General features: G+C 43.3%; 1 protein-coding gene across 3 annotated transcripts in view; it reads right to left on the bottom strand.

Annotated features, from left to right (window-relative positions):
- Positions 1 to 9,042, bottom strand: part of ANXA13 (annexin A13) — a 58,359-nt gene extending 49,317 nt beyond the window's left edge. For 2 of the 3 annotated variants that reach the window (XM_021088956.1, XM_021088957.1), the window contains exons 1-2: positions 8,897 to 9,017; positions 7,685 to 7,807 (exon numbers count right to left, since the gene is read on the bottom strand). In XM_021088956.1, the coding sequence (XP_020944615.1) occupies positions 7,685 to 7,807; positions 8,897 to 8,911 (138 nt within the window). In that variant the 5' untranslated portion in view covers positions 8,912 to 9,017. Of the gene's footprint in view, positions 1 to 7,684; positions 7,808 to 8,896 lie in introns of all 3 variants that reach the window. The other variant, XM_013996500.2, reaches the window with a different exon arrangement.

Raw genomic sequence — 13,346 nt, 5'->3', positions numbered from 1 at the left:
GGAAAGAAGGAAGCTAGTGTACTCTGGGATCCTCCAGAGTCAAGGATAAGTGGGCAGATGGAATTGAAAAGTGAAAATACTGGGGGCTGAGCTGAGCCATTACAGCATTGAATAGTGCCGTGTAGTAGGGCATAACCAAGGTATGTGAGCAAGTTCTGATTTGCTGAGCAGGAAACAAGGTGAAAGAGCGAAATTTGCTTTGAGCAAGTTTTTGTCTCCTCCAGAATCAAAACAATGAATGTTATTCTTTCCCCTGGTAAGAGAGTTGAAATATGCATTGGATCCAAACTTAATAATTATTTAAAAAAAATCTTTTTAACCTTTAAATCCTCCTTTGCTTTTCCACCACAATCCAAACCCCCATCGCCAGAAGGGTGAATTATGTTACTGCCTTTCTACCCGATCTTCATTCTCTTTCTATTTCAGTCCATCCAATAATAGTACTAGTAGTAATTGTAGTAATAAGAGTAGCAGTGGTGATAGCAGCAGTGATCATAGTAACAGTAATATTAATAAAACAATAGTTATAAGAAAGCAATACTGATAAAGCAATGTCACCCTCCCCTAAGAATGGGTAAGGCCAACCTTGGCCACAGTGATAGTCCAAGGATTAGGCACATACCGAAGCCAATCAGAATTTTTCCCTGACATTGTCTGTATGGACGTTGGAGAAAGCTCTTTTTCTTGGGTTAGTCAGTCTGGAGTTGTGTGAAGCCATGGAACTCTCCGTGGTGCCTGAACTATCTGTGGCCAGGCCTCCCTCTCATCAACTCTTTTTGCCTCCCCCACCATTGAAAAGAAAATGTTCATTTTCAGTGGGAGAGAATGAGACCAAGACATAGAAAAAATGAAGAGTGGGGGGAACACCAGCTGATGAGAGGATTTCCCCAGCCCTGGGAATGGATCACGGCCCATCACTGTCCTCTGCATCTTTGCCAATGATTGGTTCTGGCCAATGAGATAGAAAGAGATATCTGCCTGGAGCTTTCCCAAAAGATTTCCCTCACTGAAAGGGGAGTGGTACCTTTTTCTCTATCCCCTTCCATCCTGCTCTGACCCTATGATGTGAGTTCACTAACTTGGACACAGGCATGGCCATTATCTTGCATCTTTGATGGGAAATATTGCCAGGACAGGAGGGTGGCAGCATGGAATGGCACACGTAGCCTGAGTCCTTAATGATATGACAGAATGGGAGGCCCCTGGTGGCTCAGCAGGTTAAGAATCTGGCATCGTCACCACTGTGGATGCTATCCCTGGCCTGGGAACTTCTGCAAGCCGTGGGTGTGACCAAAAAAAAAAAAAAAAAAAAAAAAGATGTGGCAGAACTACTGAACCAGCCCTGAAGTCCCTTCCTTTCAGACTTCCTGTTAGGGTTAATAATTAAATGTCTTTGTAATTTAAGTCACTGTGAGTCTGATAGTCTGCTCACAAATACATACTAATGTCAAAATATAGAACTGAATTTATACTCTCAAATGACCTCAATCCAAGACTTCTCTCTTGATATTCAGATCCAGCCACCTGTTAGGCACTGTGCCTAGGTGTGCCACAGATATCTCAGACCCCCAAACCAAACTCGTCCTCTCACTTTGCACACCTCCTCTTTGCCTCATCCCCAGCATGCACCACCGTCTGCCTATGTGCTCAAGCCAGCTACATGGGGGTCCCTCTAGAGTCTTCCTGGTTCCCACCTCCGGTATCCTGTATCAGCAGCTTATGTCACTTGGACCCTCCACTCTGCCATCTTCTAATTTCATTGTCACTGTTTTAGTTGGGGACAGGGGTTCATCCACTTTCTCCAGGGCCACTGCCTTTCAAGTGCTTTACTCGCCTTTGGTCGTGTTTCTCTCCAAACCTTTCTCCACTGACTTCCAGCATGGTCCACTAAAAGTACAGCTCTTACCTTGTCATTCCTAGGTCTGTGATGGATTAGGGCTACTCTGGTGCCTAAGGTAGCAGTTCTCAAAGTGTGGTGCCCAGACCAGCATCATCAGTATCACCAGGGAACTTGTCAGAAATGCAGATTCTCAGTGCCCACCGTAGTGTCCACTGAAACAGACACGGTGGGAATGGGGCCCAACTCTGGTTAAACACACCTTCCAGAGGAATCTGATGTCCAAAGTCTAAAAACTACTACCAGCTTAAAGCAATAAAACCTAGTTTCCCTGATGTAAAGGGTTGAATAGTGTCCCAAAAATTCTTATCTACTCAGAACCTCAGAATGTGCCTTTGCAGATGTAATTAGTTAAGGATCTCAGGACAAGCTCGTTCTGGACTTAGGGGGCCCAAATCCAAAGACTAAGTATACTTATAAGCAGAGGCGAAAACATGAAGACACACGAAGGGGAGAAGGAGAAGGTCGTGTGAGGATGGAGGCAGAGATTAGGGTTATCCTGCCAGGAGCCACGGAATGCAGTGCCCTGGGGCCACCAGAATCTGAAAGAAGCAAGAAAGGATTCTTTCCCAGAGCCTTCAGAGGGACCATGGCCTTGATTGCAAACTCCCTAGATTCCAGAACTTGAAGAGAATACTTTTCCACTGTTTGAAGCCATAGTTTGCACAGCAGCCCTAGGAAACCAGTATGCATACCAGGGCCTTCTGGTCTCACCCCTATGCACCTGTCTAGTCTTGTTTCCTATCTCTGCTCCCCATCCTTTGATCTTTCTATCAGAAATATGTATGGAGTGCCCATTATGTGTCAGTCCCCAGAGGTGAAGCAACGTGTCAATGAGTAAGACAGTCTGCCCTGCGGAAGCTCACAGCCTGGGGGACCGGGGAGCAGCTGCCCAGGCAATCACTGTGTGATGTACTGGGTGCTTTGGCAGGGCCAGAGCCGGACTTGTGCTCCTATGTTACAAAGATGCCTTTCCCCTCTCTAGAAACCCACTTCATCTCTCTCACACAGCACCACTCCCTCCTCTGTCCAATTTCTGAACTTTGTTACGATGGACACGTTTCTATTAGTGCATCCATCACCCATCATTATAATTATTTGTTTGCCTCCCTAACTAGACTGTGAGCTATTTTAAGGGCATGGACTGTGGTCATTTATCTTATTCCTCTTTTTGACTTCAGAACCTCAAATGGTACCTGGGTCGTGGTAGTTTCTCTAAAAGCATATACTGAGCCAGCTGGGAGGGTGGAAAGGGACTTCCTGCCTTTATGGGGCCATCTCACTATGCAGCTCTAAGTTGAGAGGTGAGAGAGGGTACAGCCTGGTGGGGAGTAGGGAGGGAGCACAATGGGCTGGTTCCTTGCATTTGATGGAAGAGGCCCGGGAGGAGGACATGGGGCTAAGTCAGCTTTAAATGCCATCATCAGGGTATCTCGGCATTTAAAGCTGAGTGGTTAGAGTGGTTCATAGGGCGTGGGCACACCTCTAATGAGGCCCGGAGGGAGGCTTTTGCTGCAACACTTGTTCTCAAATGTCGGAATCACCTGGAGGGCTTGTTCAGTGGCAGTTGCTGGGTGGTCCCCCAAGTGTCTGATTCAGTCGATCTGGGGGTGGGGAGCCAAACCTTTGCATTTCTAGCAAGAACCTAGGTGATACCAATGATGCTGGCCTGGGGTCACATTTGGGACTGTGGCACTAGAGGAATACCTGGTATTAGATCCATGCTTCTCCATTAGGATCACTTGGGGGGACTTTTCCAAAATACAGATACTGGGACCTCACCCCCACGTTGGTCTTGGGTGTGATGGGTCACAAGGGTTTGGACTCCAACTGAGCAAAACATTGGTTTGATTAAGGCTCACTTAGAAAATGCAATGAATGGATGAATGCATCCAGCTTTGATTGAGCATCTGCCATGTACCAGGCATTGTGTTGGTACTGGGGATGCAAAGATGAATAAGACACAGCCCTAGCCCCAGGGAGCCATCAGTATAAATAGTTCTAAAATCACATGGGAAAGGAGTGATGGCCTTATATGCAGGGTCTTATGGAAGCACTGTGGAGAAACATCTGATCCAGCTTGGGAGCAGGGGAGAAGGAGGAAGCTCAGGAGTGGGGCTAAAGAGATGATGAAGTGATCATCCAGTTCAATACTTGTAGACATCCCAACAGCTTGCTTCTGCTTGGTATAGTGTGAGCCCAGGACACAGCATGAAGAACTTCTACCCAAACCCAAATTCATGGTTCACCTCTTGCTAGATGTACAACCTTGAACAGATTATGTAACCTCTCTTGGCTTCACTGTCCCCCTATCTCAACATGGTTACCACTCACCTATTTAAAAGGGGAATAAGAATAATAGTACTTCCCTCATAAAATTGTTCTGAGGACTAAATGGCATATGTACATGAGTAGAGGGAAGGGCTCAAATTTTATGGACCACACTGCTCAGAACTGCTCACAGTCTAGCAATCATTTGAAAAAGGTCTGTTATTATCATCATCATTTCAGAAGGTCCTCTTTGAACCTCCAAGGAAGCCCATCATCCCTGGGAGTTTTGGTCCATGTTGCTGCGTGATTGAGCAGAGATGCCTGTGTGCGCTGTTTGCGTCACAGCTCATCCCCTGCGTGAAGTGGCCCCAGGCTCCCCCAAGTTTATGTATCAAGTGTTACACTTGCATGGTCTTCCTTCTGTCAATATATTTGATCTTGGAAGCCTTTCCCCCCACCTCTTTCAGATAATAATATAGATTATGATAGCCAAGCAACCCCCAAAGCCAAGGTTGTATAGTTGTGCCTGAAATGTAACCAGACTTTGAATGGGAGCTTGTTAAAAGAAGGTATGCTTTAGTGCATATCAGGTTTTTTTTTTTTTTTTGTCTTTTTGTCTTTTTGTTGTTGTTGTTGTTATTGTTGCTATTTCTTGGGCCACTCCCGCGGCATATGGAGGTTCCCAGGCTAGGGGTTGAATCAGAGCTGTAGGCACCAGCCTACACCAGAGCCACAGCAACGTGGGATCCGATCCGCGTCTGCAACCTACACCACAGCTCACAGCAATGCCAGATCGTTAACCCACTGAGCAAGGGCAGGGACCGAACCCGCGACCTCATGGTTCCTAGTCGGATTCATTAACCACTGCGCCACGACGGGAACTCCCATGTCATGTTTTGACATCAGAGGCCCTTTTTTGTTTTCTCTTCTATGGGTGGTGGTGATCTAAAGGGCTAACTTTCTGGGATAAAAGATTTCCTGATAGGAGAGAGATTACTGCATGGTCTAGGCTGGTGTCTGCTTGGGGTTCACTATGACTCTTTGAGGATCACAGTTTAGTGCACCCTCTTGGTTAAAGCTGTATTTACTTTTGTCCTCAGCTCCCAAGCACATTCTTATGGGGCTCTAGAGCCTCCCTTCTTTTCTCAGGAATCAGGACCTCATCCCCACCCACCCCATGAGGCTCCCAGGTGTTCCCAATTCACCTTTGTCTGAACTTGCCTGGGGCTCCCCTGCTACAAGTTCCAAACTATTCTCCATTTCAGACATTATTTGTAGTAGCTAAATATTGGCACAAGTGAGTCATAAATGCAACATGTTCACAAACAGCGTGGCAGAGCGCTGAGCAGATGTTCTGACATTTACAAGTTGGTTTTCATTTACAGGCACTCACGGTGACACTTCTGTCATCAGCGGTGCACTGAGCTGCGCTTGCAAGGATTGTGATGTGCTCCGGTTCACCGTGTCTCACACTCTGTGCTCATTGGCATCGCCTGGGGAGCACTTAGAAATGCTTCCCAATGCCCAGGCTGACCACCAGATCAATTAATTCAGACTCCCTGGGGTAGGACTCAGGCATCGGTGGTTTTCAGAACCCCCCTGGTGACTCCAATGTCCAGCCAAGTTTAAGAACGTGTTCTCCAGTCCAGTGCTTCTCAGACTTTAATGTGCATGAGAATCACTAGAGGATCTTGTTAAAATGCAGAGTCTGATTCAGTAGTTCTGGGTGGGCCTGAGAGTCTGCATTTCTAACAAGCACCCAGGCCACATGGATGTTGCTACAAGCCCAGGGTCCACACTTTGAGTAGCAAGGCAGTAGTCTTTCCTAGCTCCTGTTCGTTAGCCTCTTTAAAAATTCCAGAAATCAATAGTCCCCTTGTGTTTGTGATTATTTCCACATTAATCCGTGACTCCCCTAAATCTCCTTCCCTGTCTCTAACCCTGTCCTTACCCTTCAGCCACACTCTTATGGCAAAGTCATCTTGCTATTCGTCTCAGTATTCTGTTTCCCTCTAAATTGTGATTCTCTTGAAAACAACTCACACAGTAGAAAACAAGAGTCATCTGGCTAAACCTAAGAGGGTTTTTCAGTGGGTCTATTTTTCTGTCTCTGCACAAAGCTCACTGAGCACAGGGACAGTCCTCCAGGCTAAGCAAACTCTTTGAACGCCGTGTGTTCTAGTCAATGGTCATTAATATCCAGTATTGGTTATTACTGCTCCAAATAGGTTGGTCAGAAACATGATGTCTTCAGTTCAAAAAAAAAGAAAATCGTTAAAAATGGCAAAAGGTTTGGAAGAAAGCACAAAGGAAAGAAGTAATTTTCTGTTTTCAGAGTTGGCTAGGATTCCCTATCACGGTACCTTGGAAAATGTAATTTCCCGCCAACATCCTATTGGCTTTAGAACACGGTTTGTCGAACAGTTGTCTGTGGACCCTGGTCTGTGGACACATTTTTGGAGATTAAACTGTCCCAGCAGACTTTTTATTAATTCACGTGTTTAATGTTAATTTTATTGATTAGTATAACTTAATGTATTTCATGCTGAAAATAACTAATATATAAAAGCTAATATAAAGCATATTGGATTATTGGAATGACCAGGGGCTAGCCCATGATTTCAATGCCTGCGTTTGTGTTTCTATTTATAAAGCGTGACCAATAGCCATGCTTTAATTGTTGCAAGCTAATGATAAAATAACAGAGGACATAGAGAGGTTTAATATAAAAAGCCTGCATTGTAGCCAAGAGGAGACCCAATTGTATTACAGGGAGTCTTACAAACAAAAGTTTCTCAGTAGTTTGGGTAAAGAAACGTGATAGGAGAACGAAGTCACACACCACATCATATTTTAAACATGCTGCCACTCAAATAACCCCCGCATTATAGCAATTCGCACCATTTTTATACTGAGAACAGTTTTTAAGCTCAGCAAAATACCACGATCTCCAACACTAAATCAGTAAGATGTTTTTGCACATCATCGGCTTGGATGTTACTAGCATTTCGTTTGTAACTTTGCTTTGGTTGTGTAGTTGCTTTAAAACCATTAACACCAAAGTTTTAAGTTTGTACATGAGATTCAGGTCACTTTCTAATGCAAATACTTTGTCATTTCTGGGACAACTTTTCATCTTTTAAAAAGGTTTGCATTTGCTTATCTAGAAACACAGTCTGTAACATAGTCATTCCTTGGGCACATGTTAAATTCCACTAGTATTTTCACAACATCAATAGCGTATTGTAGGATCATGTACTCTGTTCCAGGCCACCATTAAGTGACACCCTTGGGAAGGGAAGCTGACTCCCCAGAGTACAGGTTTACCTTGGCTGAAAATATGGTAACAATCATTTTCTAGGGGATAATTTCCCTGCTGGAAGTAACCCCTGATAGTGACATTTTCAGACTAGAGGATCGTGGACAGTCCAGGAGGACAAGTCATTGGTGAGTGAAAGGGGGCCCAGGAGAAAACCTGATCATATCTATGATTCGGAGGGAAAATAGAGTGCTTACAGGCTGATGGGACTCTGGCTGTCCACTCCCTGACCGGTGGCTGAGAGGCTGCATGGCTGCCGAGGGTTGGGCATGCCCATTGGGCACCTGGTGACTGCCTTCTGACAGGGAGTAAGATTGGCTCTGAAGATTCAAAAAAGAGATACATAAAATGCACCACTCACACAAGCAAGCTGCCCATGGGGTTCACTACAGGGATGAACACACCCTCCTAAGCTGCTAAGGCAAGGGCAGGTGATTTTACCTGAGGTTCTCTGCATGGATCAGAAGTATTTTAAAAGCAGGTTGCCGTTTCTTTGAAGGATTACCTAAATGGAAGCCTCATCACCCTGGCTGGTATGAAAATGCTGTTTACAGATGATTTTAAAAGTAATGCCTCTCAAAGAACACGCTTGTAGGTTTCTGATCATCTGAGGGCAAGTTTGATTTACAGCAAAGGAGAACACCTTATAAACAAAGTTCTAGTTTACAGAAAACTTTGGAGTTTTATTCTCTTCGCTCCTGGTGTACACACAATAAATCCTTCTTCCCGTGGGAAGCGAGAGTGGTACAACAAAACCTTATTAAAATTCGTATTGCCGTAGCTTTAGGTATGCATTTTTCACTGTAAAAAAAAATTGAGATTTAGCTTTGACCTGCCTTGTGCATGGTTGGTTCCAAATGGTAGTATTTTTATCAGTGTTTTATAGTTATAGACATGCTAGACATTTCAGAAGAATAGTAAAATATTAAATCCATCGCACGAATATTTGCAAATAGCTGGTCGTTTGATGCTGTTTAGGAAAAATACTGGGATATTTTCACCTTTCAGTCTAAGTTATATGGGTTTATGGGAGTACTTATACCTTCGACCACTGATATTTGCAGCATGAACCTGAATTCCCAAGCCAACAGTGGCTAGTGTGGCTTTGCTACAAACTGGCAGATTTAGTCCACATTCCTCAAATTCCATCTTAACCACTTGTTTTCTGCAAGGCACTGTCTACCACCTTGGTTTAAACACTTCTCTTTTGCCCCTCTTAAGAGATTTCCAACCAATGGAGAAAAAATATATTCCAAATGCATTTTAAAAATATGCTTTCTGTTGTGAAAACCAGCAGTTAGGAGCAATCACAATGATAAAAATATCAATCATGCATTCATAGTTTAAACTGGTCGACATGCTAACCAAAATTAAAACTTGCTTTGATTCCCAAAGCAGTAAATACTTACATGACGATTGCCCATTTTCGGTTTTGTCAGGGAAAGTTGTTCATTAAGAGATCAGTTCTCCCGCAGGCTAAGTTTATAGAGGTTTTCCCAGGGCATAATATCTCTTGAGTTTAATAAGTAACCTTTGGCATTGAATTTGAATACATTGTTGGGGATGGGTAGGGAGTGGCAGCAGCTACAAATGAGCTTAACCTGCCCACGTTCGTTGCCTTGGTTGGCCATCTTTTTAAAATAAGGTATTTATTTAAAAAAAATAAGATATTTATTAATATCTCAAGTGCAGGCTTTAAAGTTGAAAATCTTATTTACAACCAAAGGGCTAAACCTGGATTATTGAAAGAGTTACTCATTTTTATTTTAGGCACTTATTTAAAATTCTGTACCTTGGAGTGATAAAAGCATTAGCCAAAGAAGATTGAAAAACATTATTCTACTAACATCACTATTATTATCACAAAGAATCTTTTTGAAGCCTACACTGAGGTATGCTAACATCATTTTTGTAATTTAGCGAGTTTCTAAATTAAAAAACCAGTATGTGCAGATGACATATTTTCCCCCTAATAATGTGAAAAGATACCATGAAAAGGAAGCCTCCTGAGCTCTGAGTCCCTCCCCTCTGAGGTTTGGGTCCTTCCAAGAATGGCTGCATACACGGCCATGTTTATCTGCCTTTCTGTGTATCTATCTCTGGCTTGTTTTTTTTCTCAACAAATAGGTTTGTACATTGCATTCTGTTCCATGCCTCGTGTGTTCCATATGCTAAACAGACACAGGACAGTAGCGCATTTGATTTTCAGTGGTCGCATGATAGTCTACTATGGGTATGAACCAAACCTTATTGAATTAGTCCACTCTTCGAAGTCATTTAGGTTATCTTGGTCTTTTGCATGATTATCTTCATTTATGCATCTTTGCATATGTGTGCATGCTTATCAGGAGAATAAAATCTTAGCATGCCGTGGCTGGCCAAAGAGTATGTGCTTTAAAATTCTGAGAGATGTTGCCAAGTTGCCCTACACACAGACATGGAAATACTGAACAACTTTCAAAGATCAGCTGACCCACGAGGCTGGCTTTCAAAAGACAAAGCGTATCCCTTCCTGCAATAATATGCCAGTGCTCCTTTCCCCACATGCTGGCCAGCACCAGAGATTATCAAACTTTCTCATTGCTGCCAGTTTCAAAGATGAAAAATGGTTATCTCACTGTTTAATTTACATTCCTTTCCTTTGGTATTCTTAAAATGATATATCCCATTTCTTAAAAGCCATTTGTATGATTTTTTCCTGTGGTCTGCTTGTTCATGTCCTTTATTTTTATTTTGAATTATTCATTTTTTTCATTATTTGCTTGTAATAATATATGTAATAAAATCTAGGCCGTTATCAAGTATGACAGTTATAATTCTCCAGTTTGTCTTTTGTCTCTGTTTATGCTTTGAGTGTGTAGGTGTGTATACAGGAAGTGTTTTGTCATTTTTATGGATTTAAATATATCCATCTTTTCTTCTTTGGCTTGCTTGAAAAAGTCTTTGCATTAAGATGATGAAGACTTCTTGTACAATTTCAAGTTTTTTTATCATCTTCATTTTTTAAGGCTTGTATCTTTTATTCATTTGGAATTGATTTTGCTGTAGAACAAGAAAGAAGTGGATTCAGCTTTGGTTTTGGTTACTTAATCAATCCTAGATAGTTATTTATTAATTCATCTTTCCTCTTCTGGTCCAAGATGCCATCTTTATTTTATGCTACCTTCCCATGTAACATAGTGTGAATATTCTTATAGGTTTATTACATTCTGATTATATGTTCATTCTTTTTTTTTTTTTCTTTGTCTTTTGTCTTTTTGTCTTTTCCAGGGTCGCACCCACGGCATATGGATATTCCCAGGCTAGGGGTCAAATCAGGAGCTGTAGCTGCCGGCCTACGCCACAGCCACAGCAACACGGGATCTGATCTGCATCTGTGACCTACACCACAGCTCACGGCAATGCCAGATCCTTAACCCACTGTGTGAGGCCAGGGATTGAACCCACAACCTCACGGTTCCTGGTCAGATTCGTTAACCACTGAGCCATGACAAGAACTCCTATATGTTCATTCTTCTGTTCTTTAACTTTTATCTACTGAGGTTCTTGGATGAGCTAATTGCTAGAATTTAAAACAGTGAACAAAATGGAAATAAATTTTCTCTTCCTAGAAGGTACAGCCAAGTGGAGGAAGTATACAAAGAACAAACCTTTTCAGATTGTTGTACGGGCTATGGAAAAACTAAACAGGATGCTGTGATGGAAGCTAATGTTGTGTGTGTGTGTATGAGTGCACATGTGTGTGCACAAGTATGTGATTTATTTAAATAGAGCTAGATTTCTTCAGGAACTAAGCTTTAGGCTGTGAATCCTAGGATAAGGAAGAGTGCATCATTTGAAAAGGGAACGTGTTCCAGATCAGATGTTTCAGTTTGTGCTGAGGCTCAGAAAAAGGAAAGAGCTTTGCAAATTGCAGGAAATGAAATGTGGCCAAAGAGACTGGAGTCAGCTGTGTGCCAGGTGGGCTGATGGGTGTGGAGATGCAGTGGAAAATAAGATACAACTCCCCTCCAGGTACTGACAGTGGAATGCGGCAGAAGCTAAGATGTAAGTTAACAACTAATGCTTGGACCAGTCACTGGTGTCTAATTTGTGCTCTGTAATTCACTGCCTCCTTTCCCAGCCCCAGACTTCTCAGAGCCAAGTCTTTCCCGCCCCACCTCTGCGCCGGCTTTGGAATCAACCTCTGTGTCACTAACCCCTCCTAGATCAGTGATGGTCCCCCTCCCTCCCTTCCTCTCCCACCCCAGCCATCGAAGCTCAAAGTTCAGGAGAAACAGGGCAATTTGACATGTGGTGCTCCGTGTGGAGATAAGTTCTGTTCAAGGGTGCCCAGTTACGGAGCACAGGAAATTCATAAAGAAGAGATATCATTTATGGCTCCAGGGAGGTGAAAGATAGCTTAGAGGCCGAGGAAGACGCTGATACACCTTCTTATTTTTCTAGGTCACCCCCACTATAGCCACCTCTTGATGATTTCAATGTACCTACAGTCAAGTTTAGATTTGACTGAAGCAGAACTCCTTCCAGTGTCATCTCATCCTTTGCTCCTTCCCCAGTTGGATGGGGATGCGGGCGGGTGGCTGGGATAATCCTGAGCAACAGCAGTGGCGGGGGGGCGTTCCTGTGACCCCAGGCCATTTCTGGGAGGACCACGTGGCAGGAGGTCCAGAGGGAAGAAAAGGAACTGCCCGGAAAAGAAAGTGAGCAGACTTGATGGCAAGAGGGCACAGAGGCGTGATGGAGGGGTTTGGGATTTTGTGTGTGTGTGTGTCATTATAAATATTAGTGATTCTAAATTATTACAGGTGCTGCATCTTTCTCTACTAGACTGGGCTTGGATATTTACATCTCTTGATTTTGGTGGTTCTCAAAGTGGTGATGCCAGCCAAAGTCTAATCTCCTCCCAGCCTTATGCGTCTCAATTGCAAGTCATAAATCAGTCTTGCCAAAGAGGGTCTTTCCTTCTATACTGTGGACCAAGACTAAGTTTCTAACACTTCTTTAAAATGTTGGAATTCCTATTGTGGCTCAGTGGTAATAAATCCAGCTAGTGTCCATGAGGACGTGGGTTCGATCCCTGGCCTCGTTCTGTAGGTTAATGATCTCGAATTGCTGTGGCTGTGGCGAAGGCTGGCAACTCTAGCTCCTATTCAACCCCTAGCCTGGGAACTTCCATATACTGCGGGTGCAGCCCTAAAAAGCAAAGAAAAAAAAATGTATGTTATTTATACATCTGTTATGGGTTGAACTGTATCCATCCCCACCGCAAGGCACAGTGCGGTCCTAACCCTCAGTACCTCTGAATGTGACTTTATTTGGAAATAGGGTCTTTACAGATGGAACCACACTAAGCAAAAGTTATTAAGATGGGCCACAACCCATTATAACTGGTGTCCTTATACCAGGTGGGAAATGCGATGTGAAGACTCCATCACACGGAAGTCCATGTGATGACAGAGGCAGGGACTGGAGTGATTTAGTTGCAAGCCATGGAATGCCAAGGACGGAGAGCCATCACTGGACTCCAGAACGAGGCAGAGAAGGACCTTAGAAGTCTGCTGACACCTTGATTTTGAACTTCTAGCCTCCAGATCTGTGAGACAGTAAATTTCTGTTGTTTCAAGCTACTCAGTTGGTGGTACTTTGTCATGGCAGCCCTGGGAAACTAATGCAACATCTCAAAAAGCAAGCAGAAGAACCTCATCGGTTGCTATGAGTCTCAAAGCAAAAAACCATGCTGTGTAATTTATATTTAATAAAACATTCATTTAGAAATACCTTGGAAAAGCTTATAGGAACATAAGACCACAAGTATTTCATATTATTTTGTAGCTATACACTATTCAAAATAACAAA

The sequence above is a fragment of the Sus scrofa genome, chromosome 4, assembly GCF_000003025.6.
Source record: "Sus scrofa isolate TJ Tabasco breed Duroc chromosome 4, Sscrofa11.1, whole genome shotgun sequence".
NCBI lineage: Eukaryota > Metazoa > Chordata > Mammalia > Artiodactyla > Suidae > Sus > Sus scrofa.
This window is presented reverse-complemented; position numbering and strand designations above follow the sequence as displayed.